Here is a 21,698-nt window from a genome sequence, read left to right on the forward strand (position 1 = left end):
GAGTAGATTCATCTTACTAAAAGTGTACAGATGACTTGAGAGTAGATTTGTCTTACTAAAGGTGTACAGGTGACTTGAGGATACGTTCATCTTACTGAAACTATACAAGTGACTTGAGGGTACGTTCATCTTACTGAAACTACACAGGTGACTCGAGGGTACGTTCGTCTCACTAACCTGAGAGTAGATTCATCTTACTAAAAGTGTACAGATGACTTGAGAGTAGATTTGTCTTAATAAAGGTGTACAGGTGACTTGAGAGTAGATTTGTCTTACTTAAGGTGTACAGGTGACTTGAGGGTAGATTTGTCTTACTAAAGGTGTACAGGCGATTTGAGGGTACGTTCGACTTACTAAAGGTGTACAGGTGACTTGAGGGTAGATTCGTCTTACTAAAGGTGTACAGGTGACTTGAGGGTACATTCGTCTTACTAAAGGTGTAAGGCGACTTGAGGGTACGTTCGACTTACTAAAGGTGTACAGGTGACTTGACAGTATGTTCGTCTTACTAAAGGTGTACAGGTGACTTGAGAGTATGTTCGTCTTACTAAAGGTGTACAGGTGACTTAAAAGTACGTTTGTCTTACTGAAGGTGTACAAGTGACTTGAGGATACGTTCATCTTACTGATACTATACAAGTGACTTGAGGGTACGTTCATCTTACTGAAACTATACAAGTGACTTGAGGGTACGTTCATCTTACTGAAACTACACAGGTGACTCGAGGGTACGTTCGTCTCACTAACCTGGGAGTAGATTCATCTTACTAAAAGTGTACAGATGACTTGAGAGTAGATTTGTCTTACTAAAGGTGTACAGGTGACTTGAGAGTAGATTTGTCTTACTAAAGGTGTACAGGTGACTTGAGGGTACATTCGTCTTACTAAAGGTGTACAGGTGACTTGAGAGTAGATTTGTCTTACTAAAGGTGTACAGGTGACTTGAGAGTAGATTTGTCTTACTAAAGGTGTACAGGTGACTTGAGAGTAGATTTGTCTTACTAAAGGTGTACAGGTAACTTGAGAGTAGATTTGTCTTACTAAAGGTGTACAGGTGACTTGAGGGTACATTTGTCTTACTAAAGGTGTACAGGTGACTTGAGGGTACATTCGTCTTACTAAAGGTGTACAGGTGACTTGAGGGTACATTCGTCTTACTAAAGGTGTACAGGTGACTTGAGAGTAGATTTGTCTTACTAAAGGTGTACAGGTGAATTGAGAGTATATTTGTCTTACTAAAGGTGTACAGGTGACTTGAGGGTACATTCGTCTTACTAAACGTGTACAGGCGACTCACGGGTGTTTTCGAGTTGCTAAAGGTTTACTACATTAAAAACATTATAACTTTCATAAAAATATTTTAAAGGAATCAATGAGAACATTATTGATTATATTTATTTTTTTTTTAAGTTTCATTATGGGGTCGTTCTACTATGAATGTATTTTCACCTAAATGTTTTCTGCTAGTAATTTTGAAAAATCCGGTTTTGTTTCTTGTAGAATAAATAACCACCTGTAATTATTTCAACTGACACTTATCGAAATGACTGTTTGAATTTTTCGTTAATTCGATATACAAACAGTAAAACACAAGATATATGACATTTTTACAACTTTCAGGATCCCTGTGAAGCCATTCCAAAAGGAACATTTTTGTCTATCATCACCACTTCAATAAGCTACATTCTTGTAATCATATGGATAGGGTTTACATCAGTGAGGGACTCAACAGGAAACGTAGAGGACGTTTTGAATGGAAACTTTACCAACTGTCCCGATAGAACTTGTCAATACGGAATGCATAATTATATTCAGGTTATAGAATATATATATATATATATTGATCCACTGTAAACATTATCGAAGCTTCAGGTGTTAATTTAAATTCGTTTATTCCCCTCGAATAGTAATATTTCAATACTTGTTTGTTTGTTTTGAATTTCGCGCAAAACTACACGAGGGCTATCTGCGCTAGACATCACTAATTTAGCAGTGTAAGACAAGAGGGAAGGCAGCTAGTCATCACCACTGACTCTTGGCCTACTTTTTTACCAACGAATTATGGGATTGGCCGTCACATTATAATGCTCCACGGCTGAAAGTTCGAGCATGTTTGGTTGTGACGGGGATTCGAAACCAGGCCCCTCGGATTACGAGTCGAGTATCTTAACCACCCAGCTATGTCGGGCCGACTTTCAAGATTTAATAAAGGATCATGTTTCTGATAAACTTTTAGCTTCGTTAAAATAATTTATCGTTTACTAAACTTTTCTTTGGCCCATTGTGGCCAGGTGATTAAGGTACTAGACTCGTAATCCGAGAGCTGAGGGTTCGAATCCATGTAACACCAAAAATGCTCGCCCTTTCAGCCGTGGGAGCGTTATAGTGTGACGGTCAATCCCACCATTCGTTGGTCAAATAGTAGCCCAAGAGTTGGCGGTGGGTGGTGATGAGTAGCTGCCTTCCCTCTAGTCTTACACTGCAAAATTAGGGTCGGTTAGCGCAGATAGCCCTCGTGTAGCTTTGAGCGGAATTGAAAAACAAACAAACTTTTCTTCTTTAGAAAGGTTTTTCGAACTGTCTCTTAGAAAGTCTTAACTTCAACTACTGAAACGTTCTTTTTATTCTTTCCGTATATAAATATTTTTATTTTCTTGTTTTTATTTTTTAATCCTTAATGTTAATTAGTAAAGATGTTTTTTGTTTAGTTGTTTTCATGGTTTTTATACTTCGAAAAAATAATAAAATATATGTTAAAATAGTTCATGAAACTAAAACAGGTGAAAATCTCGGAAAAAAAATCCAAGTTTATTGTGCTATTTAGTGTGAAAATTAACCTTAGGAAACCAAAAGAGAAACCAAAAACAAAAATTAACCAACGGCTAATTTTTAAGTTAACTGAATATGTAAGTAAAATTTAATATTTGTTTTGTGAAAAGGCTATTATTGAGGTTTGTTGTTATGAAACAAATTCAGTAATTGAAATGGAATAGAGTTTAACACTAACTTTACTAACTGAAGAGTAGCCATTAAAGCTATAAAAACGAAAAGGTTGGAACCATGTGGTCTTCAACAAGTTTTACAGAATGTGTTACATATTATGAAATCGTCATAATATCTCAGGTGTATTAGATTATAAAAATCTGAAAATTAAATATGGTTCCAAACTTTTGGGTTCACTCTGTATATATGTGTGAAAGCTTAACTATTTGTAAGGTCTGATACCACATAAATTGAGTAAAAACAGAGATCTTTCAAACGCCACTTTGTGTCTTATAATAAAATCAAGTATATTATTTGGTTATAGATTATGGGAATGTCATCGGGATTCGAACCTTTGATATACGCTGGTATTTTTGCTGCAACGTTATCTTCAGCATTAGCTGCTCTCATCAGCGCTCCGAGAATTTTTCAAGTAATTTATTACAATATTTGTTGTGTAGGCTCTGTTAATTTTAGAGTTTAATGTGCAACAATGTCCCTTTTTTATTACTTATTGTGTAAACTATTTTCACTTTGTTTATTATTGTATAAAATGTTTCACTTTTGTTATTTACTGCGACTTTGTAAACAGTTTTATGAGTCACATCCTGTATGGACTTTATGTGTATTTTAGAATTCAGTTTCCACTTTTAATAACTTAATTTGCTGTATTGAATACATTAGTCGCATTATAGAGAGCGCTTATAAAGAATAATTTCGTAGATCAGCACCTAATATAACACAAAATGTAGTAAAGGAAAGTTAAAATACAAATGTTACCACAACTGTCACATGTTGCCACCAATGGCACTCACGATGAACCAATGTTTGATCCAAGCAGTTTTCCAGAGTGCATTAAACATGTTCCAACAACGGATGTGAAGCAAACATCTACAATTCATATAATAAACATGCCACTTCCAGAACGCTTTGCATCCTTAAGGTCTGTAACTGTGTGCGAGGCTTCCCATGATGCACGCGTGACTTCAGACATCTCCACATTCAGAATAAGATTATTGTTAGGATGGTAGTAGATGTAACCATTCACAAGGAAAGCGATGTAAAGCCATTCTCTTTTGAAACTTCATCGGTAAGACGTGACTTACCTGGTTAACAAAATGTGGGAGTTTGCACCATCCTGTATAACTGTTTTCCATTTTGCTGCTTCAGTATGGGAACCATATTGGTTGTTTACATTACATGATACCGTCCAGCGCTGACTGAGCAGGTTTGCAGTCCATGTGGTAGTAGTAATTTAAAGACATTCTGCCCAATAACAAAGTCAGTAATGAAACCATGCCATATTATCACATCAGCATCACGAAGGTGTGCGCGGTAAATGTTATTCGTTCAGATGGTCAGTTGCTCATGCTGGCACTTCGAACCAGGGTGAAGTATGCTTCATCAAGCTATAAGATATAGGCGGACCAATGTCAGGAACTGCAATCCGTCTCCTTTAGTACTTGAAGATATTGTAAGTGAACATCCGTAAATTTGATCAAAGAAGGCTTACGAACAGTGAAATTCGCCATCTAGAAACCACGAAATATAATGTTCATTTCCCTACCCATGTGCTCGTTTATTATACTATGACATGTTTGACCTCAGTGATAATTTCAGTTGGTGTTAGAGGTCTGTCTGTACGTGGCTTATGACAAGCGCAATCTACAAATACTCAACTTATTTCATGACTTGGGGCACAGCAATAGTAGAACAAGACCCTCCATAGAAGTCATGAATCCTGCAGTAATCTTTAAGAGCTGCCTTGGAATTCTATCCCTTCTAGCAGTACAATTTCGCTATTTCACTTCTTTTCACACTTGCCAATGTTTCTTATTGGTTGAAGGAGGTACACTACCAATCGATCGACAAGCCTATTTTTACTCACGTGGAAGAGACACCACAGCTGTGTCGTGACGATTGTGATATTTCTATCAGCATGAAGCAAATTAACATTTCTGTCCAAGTTTGTTTTCCTATGTATACCGTTTGGAAGATAGAATACATTGGGCTGCAAAACTTTGTTTAAAATCATTTTGTATCTGTAGTACAAACTTTAAACCTGATATTTTAAACAGTTAAGACTGAAATAGCTCATACCAGATGTTTTCAATCTGTCGTTTGGCAAATAAAACAACAGAATAACTTATTATTCATTGGTTTGTTTGCGTAAAATAAGTTTTGAGAGGCACTGGCCTACTGGAAATGAGACACAAAGGAAGTTTTAAGTTCAAACATAACCCTTTAAGCACGTATTGTTTCATTCATATTAAACTAAAAATTATCGTCAGATAACTTAGATCCAAAGCCGAATCATCGTCAAGATCCACAAGTCCATTTGACCCTTCAAGTGTTAAAGAAGTGGAGCGACTTGACGCCATTTTGTCATAGAAAATTAAAAAATTATTTAGCCACAGATATTACCAATTTTTTGAATAGCAAGATACGAAATGTTGATGACAAAAAACCCAATATTTTATAAAATAAGGTTGGCAGATGGCTTGAAAGGGAAGTAAAAATAATTTCCTTCACTACTTAAGCCTTTTCCAAACTTTATACACCATGTTTGGATACGAACCGACGGCTACGATCATTGTCTGTGCAGAGTAGGCTTTGTCTCTTGATTCACCTTTCTAACGGGAAGTATAACCCACATTATATATGATCATACATAATAACAATGAGCTTAAATATCTTTCACCCCTAAATATGAATTATAAATACAGCAATCCGCTACCGTCTGCTAAACGTACCTAACACATCATTTATGTAGTGTATATATTATGTATTAAAAGGGGTTTATTTATGTAATTACGTGTAAGATAGGTTACAAGATGAACCAGCACTGAATTATATGAGTGTTTATAATAAGCCAGACATTAGCAAAACAAATGAAGTAAAAAGTACAAGTGATGAACATTGAACACAACTGGACATGTGGCTCTTATAGGGGTATAGTAACCATGACAGCGACAGTAAGTGGTAAAACCACGTGATGCACAGGGAAGGAGGGGAAGCATCATACCTGACCCCCCCCTCCCAGACAGATCCTGATAAACAGTTAATGGGTTAATTTAAAGATAATGTTTTCTTAGCATTCGAATGTTGTTCGGGCATGTAAATTGTTAATATCAGTTGTTTATTAATATAATTTATACGTTTCAGGCTGTGTGCAAAGATAGGCTGTTTCCATACATTCATTTCTTTGAGAAAGGCTATGGAGAAACTAATGATCCACGCAGAGCAGCTGTTTTAACGGTTATTATTTCCATCTTATTTACGGTCATTGGTAAGATATTTTTTGCCAATATTTCGCTAGATTGTAGATTGTAATATTTGCTGTCTAAAAAGATATTTATTTTAATAATCTTCCATGACATTGATTCGTTACATTATAAACAATGTCTTATATCAAATTAATAACTGCGACCACGCTTTATTTAACGTATGACAAAAGAAACGCAAGGTTTGAAAGTTTCTCTAATGTGGGTGTTTTCGAGAAATAGACGTTAACGACTGGTTTATTGGGAGTTTAATTTGAAGTTTGTAAAATTGTGTAATTCTATGTGTTCAAGTAAACGGAGCATAAGAGAACTACTTCAAGATGTGTATGTAATACAGAGATGGTATCGAATGCTTCAAAATGTGTATGTAATACAGAGACGGTGTCAAATGCTTCAAAATGTGTTTGTAGTACAGAGACGGTGTCGAATGCTCCAAGATGTGTATATAGTACAGAGATGGTATCGAATGCTTCAAAATGTGTATGTAGTACAGAGACGGTGTCAAATGCTTCAAAATGTGTTTGTAGTACAGAGACGGTGTCGAATGCTTCAAAATGTGTTTGTAGTACAGAGACGGTGTCGAATGCTTCAAAATGTGTTTGTAGTACAGAGGCGGTGTCAAATGCTCCAAGATGTGTATATAGTACAGAGATGGTGTCGAATGCTTCAAAATGTGTTTATAGTACAAAGACGGTGTCGAATGCTTCAAGATGTGTATGTAGTACAGAGACGGTATTGAATGCTTCAAGATGTGTATGCAGTACAGAGACGGTGTCAAATACTTCAAAATGTGTTTGTAGTACAAAGACGGTGTCAAATACTTCAAGATGTGTATGTAGTACAGAGACGGTGTCGAATGCTTCAAAATGTGTTTGTAGTACAAAGACGGTGTCAAATACTTCAAGATGTGTATGTAGTACAGAGATGGTGTCGAATGCTTCAAGATGTGTATGTAGTACAGAGATGGTGTAGAATGCTCCAAGATGTGTATATAGTAAAGAGATGGTGTCGAATGCTTAAAAATGTGTTTGTAGTACAAAGACGGTGTCGAATGCTTCAAGATGTGTATGTAGTACAGAGACGGTGTCAAATGCTTCAAGATGTGTATGTAGTACAGAGACGGTGTCAAATGCTTCAAGATGTGTATGTAGTACAGAGACGGTATCGAATGCTTCAAATTGTGTTTGTAGTACAACGACGGTGTCGAATGCTTCAAGATGTGTATGTAGTACAGAGACGGTGTCAAATGCTTCAAGATGTGTATGTCGTACAGAGACGGTGTCGAATGCTTCAAAATGTGTTTGTAATACAAAGACGGTGTCAAATACTTCAAGATGTGTATGTAGTACAGAGACGGTGTCGAATGCTTCAAATTGTGTTTGTAGTACAGAGACGGTGTCGAATGCTTCAAGATGTGTATGTAGTACAGAGATGGTGTCGAATGCTTTAAGATGTGTATGTAGTACAGAGATGGTGTAGAATGCTCCAAGATGTGTATATAGTACAGAGATGGTGTCGAATGCTTCAAAATGTGTTTGTAGTACAGAGATGGTGTCAAATACTTCAAGATGTGTATGTAGTACAGAGATGGTGTAGAATGCTCCAAGATGTGTATATAGTACAGAGACGGTGTCGAATGCTTCAAAATGTGTTTGTAATACAAAGACGGTGTCAAATTCTTCAAGATGTGTATGTAGTACAGAGACGGTGTCGAATGCTTCAAAATGTGTTTGTAGTACAAAGACGGTGTCGAATGCTTTAAGATGTGTATGTAGTACAGAGATGGTGTAGAATGCTCCAAGATGTGTATATAGTACAGAGATGGTGTAGAATGCTCCAAGATGTGTATGTAGTACAGAGATGGTGTAGAATGCTCCAAGATGTGTATATAGTACAGAGATGGTGTCGAATGCTTCAAAATGTGTTTGTAGTACAGAGATGGTGTCGAATGCTTCAAAATGTGTTTGTAGTACAGAGACGGTGTCGAGACTAACATTTTAAAACCTCATGGCACATATATTAATTTCACACGGAATTACATAAATATGTCGCATTTAAATAATTATGATTTTTTGTTTGTAGTTGAGCGAAAAGTTACACAATTGCCTATCCGTGCTCCGTCCACCACGAGTATCAAAACCCGATTTCTAGCGTTGTAAGTTCACAGTTGTGCCGCTGGAGAGGATGCACTCGTAGGGCAGCAGGATATCTTCTCATATAATGGACAACGGTTAGAAAAGGTGGCATTTTCTTTCAAACTTCCCAAATAATTTTGCTGTTCTAATAATGATGAAAAGAATTCTAAAGTCATTGAAATAAGAGAACGGGTTGCGAGAAATGGATCCTTGAGACTGTTGCCAGTGATTTGCATTTGATGAGAAAAATAACTGAACCAGTAATTGTCCGTAGAGAATGGATGTCTTCACTGTTGTCAGTTTATCGTGATATAGTGCTTCTGGTTCTTTCATTATAGCATTCAGTCACAATATTCCTGAAGGCATATTTTGCTTCTCCTAATCCTGGATTATCGTACTTTAACCAAACAAATCCATAGTCTGAATCCAGAACACTAGACATGGTATAAATGAAATTAAGAACGAGACATCATAATTTGATCTTAAAACGAAGATATGGCTTCGAAAGTTCGTCTCTGATTGAGTACCATACCAGCGCTGAAAATATTCCATGTAGGAAATAAGTTTATTTCCAGCGAATGTTTCATATTTAAAACTTTTGCATATCACGAATTTTTCATTTAATTTCTGGTCGCGCGCTCAGACACACATATGCCTGTAATGGCATACACAAAATTCAGTATTTTGTTTCATATTTCTTTATGATCAGCACATATAGGTAATTTTAAGACACGCCACCTTCTGGGCTAAATGTTAGAACAACTGTAAAAACTCGCTTATTCTTGCTGATTAAATGCTCTTTATATTTATATAAGTGATCTAATCATGAAATTGATTATATTCTTTATTTAACCTTCACCAGTACACGTTAAAATATTTACCTTTTAGTAGTTTGACTGTGTGGGTATTTGGGTATTGATGTTGTTAAATACCCAGGAGGGTCAGGTACATTTGACCTCTTCCTCCTTACCTTTTAGTACACGTTAATATGTTTGTTTGTTTGAATTTCGCGCAAAGCTACAAGAGGGCTATCTGCACTAGCCGTCCCTAATTTAGCATTGTAAGTCTAGAGGGAACACAGCTAGTCATCACCACACACCGCCAACTCTTGGGCTACTCTTATACCAACGAATAGTGGGATTGACTGTCACTTTATAACGCCCCCACGGCTGAAAGGGCGAGCATGTTGGGCGCGACGGGGATGCGAACCCGCGACCCTCAGATTACGAATCGCACGTCTTAACCCACCTGACCATGCCGGGTCTTGAAAAAGTAGAGTTTGAGCAATGTCAGTTCTGATCGATACTGCTGCGGACTTATAACGCTAGAAAGTCAGTTTCGATACCTGTGGTGGGCAGAGCACAAATAGCTCATTGTGAGCTTTGTGTTGAACTAAAACAAACAAATCTTATTTACTCACGTAGAATGGTGATAATGAATATATCGATCAACCATTAAAACATATTAAGATGAACCATATAATATATTTACTTTATTTGACATCTTATATTATTGACTGTTTTTTAGTTGATTTTATGTCGTACTTCTAGGTGAACTTAATGTGATAGCTCCCATAATATCTAACTTCTTCATGGCGAATTACTGTCTCCTGAACTTCTCCTGTTTTCATGTGTCATATATAAAATCTCCAGGTAAGGAATGGATTCTCTATTTCATTTTTTTCTAAGTCTTTTTGAATATGTAAAAATGTGTTCATGATAATAAAGCGACCTGATGTTATTCATTATATTAAGGCATCTATAAATATACGTCATTAAGTACGTAAGTGTTCTCTTTTCCTTGTATGATATTATTACAAACATCTGTGCCCCCAGTGACACAGTGGTATGTCTGCGGACTTACAACACTAAAAACCGGATTTCGATACCCGTGGTGGGCAGAGCACAGATAACCCATTGTATAGCTTGATGTTTAATTCGAAAGAAACAAACGAAGATATGTCATTCTTTTTTGTTGTCTTATGAACTTTCTTAATTTACGTCCAGTATGTGTTACAATATACATTTCTATAGAAGAAAACACAACACATTTAAGCTTTATGGGCTGTAATATAATATAGAATGATAATTTTGATGTTGTATTTTACAGGTTTCAGACCCGGATTTAAATTCTTCAACAAGTGGTTAAGCCTTATAGGCGCACTTCTTTGTCTAGCTGTGATGTTTATTATGAACTGGATTACTGCTCTTATTACGTTCATTGTCGTTTTGGGATTATACGTGTACGTTCTGCGAAACAAACCAGGTACTTTTAGTTAATATATTAACCAATTACCTAGTTAGTGACTAGTTATTCTTCTTAGTTTGAGAGATGATAATAGCGTGTGGTATATTTGAATGTTCTACAATTACCTGTTCTCATTTTGTAACTTAACATTTATATAAAGAAAACGTAAAGACATGCGATCAAGCGCATATTGTTCTTAAAACACGAAATTATTTCATCTTACCAGTCGTTGTATAAATACACAAGTATCTTGTCAATAAGTACTGTCACAATCACAACCGTTCAACAAAACTTGCTGATCATTTATTATTACGTTGAATCCATATTTAGATTTCTCGTGCATCGATAGTTTTAACAAGGACGTCATGGAAGAGATTCATCGAATGATGCAATCAGTTAAAGACAGTCGTAAACAGTTTAAAGTCATATAATCTATAAGTGTATCATGGATGATCTGGTGTGTATCATATCGCTTCATTAAATAATTTCTGGAACACATATAAGACATACAGATTAAGTTTTTATGACGCAGCTGAAAGATGATGACGTTATTAGCACGTGTTTTTTCCAGTGAAGTAATGCTACACATCCAACTGCACGAACTGGTTTCAACGAATAAATGATTTTGTTTGTTTATTTGTTTGTTGTTGTTGTTTTTAATTTCACGCAAAGCTACACAAGGGCTACCTGCGCTAGCCGTCCCTAATTTAGCAGTGTAAGACTAGAATGAAGATAGCTAGCTAGCCATCACCACCCACCGCCAACTCTTGGGCTACTATTTTACTAACGAATAGTGAGATTGACCGTCATAATATAAGGCCCTCACGAATGGGAGGGCGATCATGTTTGGTGTGAAGGGAACTCGAATCTGCGACCCTCAAATTGCGAGTTGACCCTAACTACCTGGCCAAACCCATGATTAGATGAATAAAGTAGGAAACACTTAATCTCCCAAGAGTTGATGTTGATTAACTATCTGTTAATGTATTCTCAAGACGGCTGATACCGGTATTACAACTTTAACGAACTCTCTTTGTTAAATAGTTGAAGATGACCTCGGAAGATCGCAACGTTGTTTTTGTATTTTATTGTATTTGAAGTTTTAATACCCATGTCAGCCGTCTTGAGAATACATTTTTATTTCAAGTGGGTTTCTCGTCATCTTGAAAAACTGTATATTATTTGCAAGTTAGAGACGGCTAGCACAAATAGCTCTAGAGTATCTTTACGCGAACATCTCCAGGAAAACAAAGAATCCAAGCTCATCAGAATGTTTGGAAAATGGCGAAGCTGCCTATGAAGTACAGTGTTATATCTACAGAGATTATATTGAGGAAAAGTAGGCTATTGTACATTTATAGCTAATACTTTTCAAAATGTGCTCCACAATGTTTGGACACCTTGTATAAAATTTTAACAGCAGACTTTGTTTTACAACACTGCTGCCGGCCCGGCATGGCCAAGTGTGTTAAGGCGTGCGACTCGCAATTTGAGGGTCGCGATTTCGCATCCCCGTCGCGCCAAACATGCTCGTCCTTTCAGCCGTGGGAGCGTTATAATGTGACGGTCAATCCCACTATTCGTTGGTAAAAGAGTAGCCTAAGAGTTGGCGGTGGGTGGTGATGACTAGCTGCCCTCCCTCTAGTCTTACACTGCAAAATTAGGGACGGCTAGCACAGATAGCCCTCGAGTAGCTTTGCGCAAAATTCAAAAAACAAACAAGCTGACACGTATGTGGTAACATTCGCTCAAAGAATATATGATAAAACAATTTGTTTATGTGGTATCTCAACAAAGTTATGTGAAGTATTTAGTCAGATACTAACATTTTTATATATATCGTAGTAAGACCATTTAATAGTATGTGTTCATTTTAAATAGATGTTAATTGGGGGACATCTACGGAAGCAGCTTGCTACAAATCTGCTCTTGAAGCCACTTTGAAGCTAAATCTCACTGAAGATCATGTAAAGAATTATAGGTAACTAGTGAATCATAACAGTTTCTCTGAACCAGTTATTCACCTGGATAAAATGAAAACAAGTATTGAAAACAGTTGATAAGAACTCATAGATGTGTGTGAAAATGAATTTTAATCAGTGTATTTTTATTGTCTGTGATTCTGTGGAGTCCGATGCCCTGCTTTGTATGTTATCTGTGAAAACACAATCTTGTTTTGAGGGGTTAATAGAGCAAACAAACAGAATATCTGCTTAAGATTACGTTACTTATCGTCTGTTTTTCTTTCAGACCAGCTATTCTTGTTCTCACTGGTAACCCAAGTAGCCGACCTCCTCTGGTTGATTTTGCATATAGCATCACAAAAAAGACTGGCTTAATGGTCTGTGGTCATGTGATTCAGGTAGAACAATTGATTCGTGTTATCGAATTGGAGGCTTACTGATCGATAATTACTATTTAATTGTTATATATCTGTTTTTTGTTTGTATTCTTCCACTTACGTGGTCAGGAAATCCCTTTAAAATTGATTTATTTTGTCACAATGTAATTGAAACACGTTTCTCAAAACTCAGTCTTGTTGTATGATTTACAAGCAATTAATTGTTTATGTGTGACTTGCTTGAGAGAATTATCTTACAGGCAACGTTTGACCTACCTAACGATTATTGTTTACTGTTAGTTATTACTGTTTAAGATATTTTAGCAAAGTAACATTTATATTACACACCTTTCCCAGTATCACAGCGATACGTTTATAGGCTTATAACGCTGAAAGTGAGTTTCGATACCTCTGGTGGGGAAAGAAAACACAGATAGCCTATTGTGTAACTTTATGCTGAACTACCAACAAATAAATTCCCTTCAGCGTTACCGCCAGCAGGAAGGGGTTATCAGCAAATTTACATCATGCTGTTTTATAATTATAAAAGGAAACAAAGCTTTAAAAAATCGATTATTCATTTAAGACATAAATGTATGTAAGCCCAAGATCTGACGGGTGACAATCATAAGATATTACTGTTTTTTTGTTTTGTATTTTCACAACTGTGTAAAATAACTCTCTGGATTAAATATATGTATTTATCAATAGGTGTGCTATTACAAGACAAAATATGTGAATAAAGAACAACTCTGTATTAAACACACGAGTTCTCTTCATGTTACCAAATACTTTATAGACTGCAGAAGGCTTTGACTATTTACTTTGTAAATTTCATTTACATTATTAAAATTAAAGGTGGCTTTTCAAGGAACATTTATCTATGTCTAAAGAAACAGTCCAGGTGCGTTACTCATAAAGAAGGTGTACTTTTTTGTTTGCTCAGTTATATAAATTATTAAGAACCTATAAAGTCTTAGATTTTTCCTAAATGTCAACCAAAAGTTGCAAAATAAATATAATTTATAAAGTATGTAATTTTGCAATATAATTTTACGTGTTTTATGCCCGCTCATCTAATTATATCTTTCTTAATAATAAACATGCCCTTCCCACATAACTAGTTCATTCTTAAAAAAGTACATATATACAGTCAGTCAGTGGATGTTCCTGGTTGGTCAATATTATAATATAAATGATATAATTAAAAATACCGTGATATATTTTACTATACAGAATACAATTTTTTAGTTACTTTCAATTTGAAATATTCTAGATTTATTAATGGAAATCCTTAAAACACCCAGTAGAATAGCGGAATGTCTGCGCCCTTACAACGCTAGAAACGGGGTTTCGAAGCTCGTAGTGGGCATACCACATATAACACAATTGATAGCTGTCTGCTCGATTCCGAATGGCAAAATCATCAAAAACAAATCACTTTTTTTGTTTCTTTCATATATTGAATTATTTTTCCCTAAAACATACTTATTTCGTAAAACCTAATTTCATTATGTATTTGTCCCAAATAGAAAAACTATATTTTTTAAGCTGTACTGTGTGTATACTAATAAATTTATTTGACCTTAAAATTCTCAGGGACCACTTCCCCGAATGTTGAGAACAGCTATGGTTAAACAGAATACTACATGGCTTCAAAAGAGGAAAGTGAAGGCATTTTATAACTTAATAGAGGCAAAATCCTTAACAGAAGGAACTAATGGCCTTCTTCAGGTAAACTTGAAAATCAGTTAGTCGTTTGAGTATAGTAACAATTTCTTACAAACTATTTTAAAAGAGCACTACTTGATGTGGAGTAGTAATATCTACGTGATTATAAATGGCAGTAAACATTATAAATTCATCTTTAACTCGTACAGTTTTTTTATATATCATGTAATAGTTGTTTTGAAGTATCGCGAGCGGTACGTAACTATGAATTAATATAAAACAACAAAATATGATAAAATGTTGTACTACAATAATTACAATTTTATAACACAGATCTGAGTTTCGATATTTGTAGTTTGCTGTCATCAAAAATATGAAAATAACATGAAAATCGTTTTTTACATAAAAACACACGACGACCTCTAAATTTTAAATATTTTTAAAAGGTAAAAAATTTCCACAAAAGATTTATTTCTGATTCTTTGTTTATATTTATTGCATGGTTTTTACTTTTTTCGTACTTCCAAACAATTTCATATATTTCTTTGTGTGTTGACACAAAACCTATATTAGTACTATGTGATATGCAACATCTGTTATATCAATTTACCTTCAGTTGTACTTTTGTCTGCTCAATATACAACTAACAAGAATTTTAAAAACTACAGAAATATGTTAGAAATGTGTTAATACATTTTAATGATAAACATGTTAGAGCTATGTCAATACATTTTAATGGTAAACATGTTAGAACTGTGATAATACATTTTAATGATAAACATGTTAGAGCCACGTTAATACATTTTAAAGATTTTAACTCATGCAGTATAGCGTTTGCCCCCTTTGTTTTTCTTTTATTGTCTTAACTTGAGGGTAGGGCAGTTGTATTTTTACATAATATTACAAATTATTGTAATACGCATGAGCTTTCACAAGTTATTGTTTACAGTTTGTGCAAAATGTCACAGGTGTATCGAACGTATGGTATATAAACACATTTAATTTACATGTTTCGAAAGGATTTAGTGTCACATTTATTATTAAGACTAAACTAACCTGATACTGTCATTATTATTCTTTGACATTTATTACATATACAGCTCGTTGGGATTGGAAAGTTGCATCCTAATATCTTGTTGATGGGTTATAAAAAATCGTGGATTACATGCTCAGACGAAGACCTTCAGGAATATTTCAACGTCATTCAGTGAGAATTACTATGTGTTTTTTTTTCTCGTCTTATTCTTCAATGAACAGTAATACATAGCAATAAGTTAGATGTCAGTTAAAATATATAGTGAGCGTATCTGTTGTTTGTTTCTAAATCTCCATCACGTGTCGTATACACTGATCGTCCACTTTTGTGGTTAGTTATTTGTTTAACTAACATTTGTGTAGATTATTATGGGGTCTGGAATGCTAACCCTAAAATATAAGTTTTTTTTTTAATTATTATCTTAAGCGGTGATGTTTTAATGTCGTTCTCTATAGTTATTATTTCATTATCACCTTACCACAGCTAGCTGCAAATACTGAATGAGAATAGAAATGTAGGACATTGCAGGTTTGAATAGCCACATTTCTACGTCTTCTCTCTTTCTTTGCAGTTTGTGAAGCAAGCAGACAGAGATCAACTATCCTATACGGTGTTTGTTTAACACTGTGGTATTATTTGTTTCAACAAAAACATGTGAAACTGCGATATATTTCATAATATTCGTCTTGTAACTTGTATCTTAGTGTTTTATAGTTTGTTTTTGTTTTAACGACCACTTGATATGAGTGATGTTTAATTTCTTCGAAAGGGGAATGAAGGCCGCCTGGAGTTACAGTAAGATGTCTGTTAGTCACTCAGTAGACACCAAAATGACGTCATATAAGAAATTCTTAATGTTTATTTGTACGTGACATCGGTAAAACGTGTGCATACCACGAATCACGAGAATAATTATGTAACCCGTAAGCTACAACACAGCATGACATATGAACTTGAAAAACAAGAAAAAATATTTTCCTCTTAGTTTGGGTTTTATTTACTCCGAAACAAAACACTTTTGGGGATCCTGCGAAAGTACATATAGTTTAGTTATTATTTTCATGGGTATTAAAGTGACATTTGAATGTTTTATTTCCAATGAAGCAAAATATGATTAATTGTCAGTTTTGCTATAAATATACGTGTATATATCCCTATATTCTTTTTAGGCCATATTCATATGTAGACGTTTTGTTCAATAACATAAGAGTATGTTTAGAAAATTATTCACATTATAAAATCTATCTACCAGTTTTGGAATGTTTAACTAGTTTTAATCTTCTTAAATCCTGTCATATCTTGGTAATTAAGGGGCTCGATTCGCATTCTGAGGGTCGTAGGTTCGAATCTCCCTCACTGCATATACTCACTCTTTTAGCAATGTGTGTTTGTTATGATGTGAACATAATTTCCACTATTTATTAGTAAACCATGAGTTGGATAAGTTAGGGGCATTTATAATAAATAGCCCTCGTGCAGCTTTGTGCGAAATTCAAACCAATCCTGTGGAATTAGTCATTTCTATTTTGTAATAAGAGTTCGCCCCCAACTAGTACAGCGATATGTCTACGGATTTACAACGCTAAAATTAGGGGATCGATTCCCCTCGGTGGGCTCAGCAGATAGCCAGATGTGGCTTTGCTATAAGAAATACACATACACACACACCAGTAAGAGTTTTCCCGTAACACAGCTGTTTAGATGCCTGTGGTGAGCAGAGCACTCGTAGCTCTTGGTGTAGCTTTGTGCTTGATAACAAATATCTTATATATGGTTTATTTCCCATATAAAATAGACTTACAGTATTTGTTTTGAGCTTTTAATGATTTAATAAATATAATTTTATGACAAACATATTTTATCCAGACGAAATTATATTAGAACGATGTATCAGTATTAACGATAACAATACTTGTAATTAAGGTAGACATGTTATTCATACGCAGAAAAGGTTCTCAAACATTTTTGTTGGGACTCCTTAAAAAAATACTCCAGACTCTCTCCTCACAAATACACACGAAACTATAGCAAATTTTAAAACTACATAATCTAAAATATCCGTTATTGCAATATTTTTATGAACATACGACCCCTCTACAACAGCCTTGCAATTTCCTTTTGGATAAAAATTCCCCTTTTGAGAACGGTTACTATAGAGGGCAGAATACAGTGTTACATTGTTGATAAAAGATTATAATTTACTTTTCCAAACCTTGGGTTGCCTATCATAAGGGCCCGGCATGGCCTAGTGGTTAAAGGTGAATTTTCAACAAATTTAATAATTGCCTTAGAAACTGTACTTTTGTTAGGTATAATTCCTGTGTGGTTGCCATATTTTTAAACACTTTAGTTTTTAAGTAAAAATTGAAACCAAATATGCGGGTCCTCAAACTCAAGTTCCTCTCGGTCGTTCGGCTGTTTCCGTGATGTTTTACAACTATGACGTAATAGTTGCCAAACACGCTTCGTTGCGCGCCGACCATTTTGTTCCTTTTAGTGCTGGTGTTTTATGTAAATCTATCGGTGCTTTTTTCGGATTACATACTTTGTGAGACTATTTTTTGTCTTGATATTGTTACTTTATGTTTGTTTTATGATAACATGGTTACTGGTCAGTCAACAAATTCATAGTATGATGCTTCCAAGACATCGATATTCAGGCAACTTCCATCAAAGCCTCGAGTCTGGGTAATGCACTCTTCATCTTTTAATCGGTTTGACACCTTGTCGTATGAGCGACAACAAACGCACTCTCTCCTGGTTGGCATCTCCTAGCATAAACCACATCTACACCTTGCACAAATATACGGAATATGTCATATAAATTATACAATTATGGGAAATGTTAAATTAACTATTCAGACTGCTACATCTGGTTTGATTTTATAGACAGAATTATGACGTATAATTGAAATTAATTTTGTTACGAGTCACATAAATACCCTGTACAATGATTGTGGAAGGGCCGAGTATTAGTTACCATAGTCCGCAAAGTATAAACAAATAAAACCAAGTCTGTGATACCAATAATTTATAAACACCAGACAAGTTTCGAGATGCTTAAAATTGCACGTGAAATAATACAGACCATATTTGTTGTCATGACTTAGGCTTACCATTCTTCCACTGGAGGTATGACCGACTCGCAACCGGCCTGGGCGCTATCAGTATCACTCACTGTTTCGCTACTCTCGCTCCTGGAACTGTCCTCATCACTAGAACTTGTCAGATCTGTATCAAAAGTAACTGCTGTTCTAGGTTCGTTCAGAGTAGGTTCGAATTGATATGGAGCTACTCGACACTGTTCAGAACACAAAGTTAAAACAGACTCCGCCTCTGTTTCTCAGTATGCACTGGCCATGTTTATTTACATTAAACGCGCTGGCGTTGGCGGTTTATTGGCAACTATTACGTCACAGTACTTTTCCTAGCGGCAAACGTAAAAACTAAAACGTTCGGATTGCCTCTCGGAAAGGGCTCTTTCTGCACCAAGTTCTATGTTTCATTTATTAGCACATATATTTTATAAAAAATGTGAACCTGCAAAATTAATCAGTATGAGTAGTTTTTGACTGCAAAGGTTTTTTTTTCTGTAAAATTCACCTTTAAGGCACTCGACTCATAATCCGAGGGTCGCGGCTTCGAATTCCCATCACACCAAACATGCTCGCCATTTCAGCCGTGGGGTGTTATAATGTTTCGGTCAATCCCTCTATTCGTTGGTAAAAGAGTAGCCCAAGAGTTGGCGGTGGGTGATGATGACTAGCTGCCTTTCCTCTAGTCTTACACTGCTAAATTAGGGACGGCTAGTATAGATGGCTCTCGTGTAACTTTGCGCAAAATTCATACCAAACCCATCATAAGTAATGTAGTGAAGTTTAATAGGAATAGTCATTTCCCAATTAAAGGGTAATAACATCTAAAGAGAATGTCAGTTTCTTAGAAGATACGTTAAGGTTTAAGGGCTATAAACTACAAATTATTATAATTTTTAAGCCGGTTGTAATGTTCTGATTACCTATTTTTCTTATACGCGATCGTCAGGAAGACTTTAATATTTTAAGAACATCTGAATATTATTAGAACTGGCTTTAAATATGTTTTATCATTTGACTGGTGACTGGTTCAGCATATCAAACCTAGAAAGACCAACTTCGTGTGACTGAACTCATCTCAGCTTATTCATTTTACACTTGAATTAAGCTGGTAATGGAGTAGGATGGACGTCCATTTATTACTGACCAATTTAAGTAAGAGATTTACAGTTGTTGTCATGTTGTAATAATTGTCTATCGTTGGACTCTGGGAGTTTTATAAATGTGGAAATCAAGAGAGAATTTGTCAACAAACAAATTCCTACAGTTACGCTAAGTTAAAAGTATGGCGGATGGGTGTTTGTTAAATATTGAGTGGGGGTTCTAACAATGAAATAATTTCTCATATATTACGTCCGCAATCTTTAATTATTTTTAAGGTTGACTTCCACATTCGCAGACAACCGAGAACAGTAAATAGTTGTACGTTTGAGAACGTTGTGGGATCACCAATTATATAATCTCTATTTGATTTTCTGTCAGCTGTTTAGTTTTCATCAGCATATTTGAATTTTGTTTAATATCTATTAAATGTTTTTAATAGATAACCCCAAATCTTTTTGAGAGCTATTAACGCAAACATATTCTTTTAAAAGTTATTAATTTTGTATTTTTATGACAAATGGTATAATTAATAATTTTCTTGTTTACTGTGTGTTACTAGCACGATAATGGATTGGTTCGGCATGGCCACGTGGTTAGGGTGCTCGGTTCGCAATCTGAAGGTCACGGGTTGGAATCTCTGCTGCACCAAACATTCTCGCCCTTTCAATCGTGGGGGCGTTATAATGTTACGGTCAATCCCACTATTCGTTGGTAAAAGAGTAGCCCAAGAGTTGGCGGTGGGTGGTGATGATTAGCTGCCTTCCCTCTGGTCTTACAATGTGAAATTAGAGATGGCTAACGCATATAGCCCTCGTTTAGCTTTGCGCGAAATAAAAAACAAACAAACAATGGTTTTATTGTGTTTAGACGTTTTTCAATAAACACATTATGTGTCTGAAATTTATTGTAAATAATAATTCTAAGTTTGGGTCCCATTCTTGATATTTCGGTTTCTACTGTTTTTCATGATTTATATATGTTGAATTTATTAACAATATGCACATGGTATGGCTTATAGTTTTACACTTTTTATATAGCGATTTTTTTTCTACCTGTTTATAAAACAGACAAGTGTTTGACATGCACATGGCCCTAGGAATTCTTCGCCTCCGGGATGGGTTAGATTACACATTTTACTTCGAGACAGAGATGGGTATTCCTTATAATGAAAACACCAATTCAACCAACTTACCTTCCCCAGAAGAGCCCCCTGAATCAGTGGTAGAAAGATGCGGTATGGTTAAATTTATTTACTTGTATAATTTTGTAAATCTTTTTCGTTACACGTGTTTCTTACAAAATCAAGAATTGCAACCTAACTATATGTATAAACATCTGTTCTGTAAAGCAGTAACTAGAATTTAGTACTTTTTAAAATTAATGACAAATAATTTGCGCACTTTGTTTTTTTCTCAGTTTAATCATGATTGAGATTATGGAAAACAAAGCATTACAATTAAGAATGCAAAGAGTAAATACTTAGGTAATATGAGCTTATTTATCATTACGTATATACAATTCAATAGGAATGCAGTGCATCCTCACTGAAGTTAATATGGTGATATTCTTCACTGGGTAGTAGTGTTTAATGCTAGGGCCCGGCATGGCCAAGCGTGTTAAGGCGTGCTACTCGTAATCTGAGAGTCGCGGGTTCGCATTCCCGTCGTGCCAAACATGCTCGCCCTTTCAGCCGTGGGGGCGTTATAATGTGACGGTCAATTCCACTATTCGTTGGTAAAAGAGTAGCCCAAGAGTTGGCGGTGGGTGGTGATGACTAGCTGCCTTCCCTCTAGTCTTACACTG

General features: G+C 35.5%; 1 protein-coding gene across 4 annotated transcripts in view; it reads left to right on the top strand.

Moving 5' to 3' along the window:
• Positions 1 to 21,698, top strand: part of LOC143249703 (solute carrier family 12 member 2-like) — a 54,916-nt gene that overhangs the window by 24,661 nt on the left and 8,557 nt on the right. For all 4 annotated transcript variants that reach the window (XM_076500012.1, XM_076500013.1, XM_076500015.1 and 1 more), the window contains 10 exons: positions 1,621 to 1,815; positions 3,308 to 3,415; positions 6,148 to 6,271; positions 9,952 to 10,053; positions 10,511 to 10,666; positions 12,530 to 12,629; positions 12,899 to 13,010; positions 14,589 to 14,723; positions 15,761 to 15,867; positions 20,963 to 21,129. In XM_076500012.1, coding sequence (XP_076356127.1) covers positions 1,621 to 1,815; positions 3,308 to 3,415; positions 6,148 to 6,271; positions 9,952 to 10,053; positions 10,511 to 10,666; positions 12,530 to 12,629; positions 12,899 to 13,010; positions 14,589 to 14,723; positions 15,761 to 15,867; positions 20,963 to 21,129 — 1,306 coding nt within the window. The remainder of the gene's footprint in view (positions 1 to 1,620; positions 1,816 to 3,307; positions 3,416 to 6,147; positions 6,272 to 9,951; positions 10,054 to 10,510; positions 10,667 to 12,529; positions 12,630 to 12,898; positions 13,011 to 14,588; positions 14,724 to 15,760; positions 15,868 to 20,962; positions 21,130 to 21,698) is intronic.

Source organism: Tachypleus tridentatus, chromosome 4, assembly GCF_004210375.1.
Source record: "Tachypleus tridentatus isolate NWPU-2018 chromosome 4, ASM421037v1, whole genome shotgun sequence".
Taxonomy (NCBI): domain Eukaryota; kingdom Metazoa; phylum Arthropoda; class Merostomata; order Xiphosura; family Limulidae; genus Tachypleus; species Tachypleus tridentatus.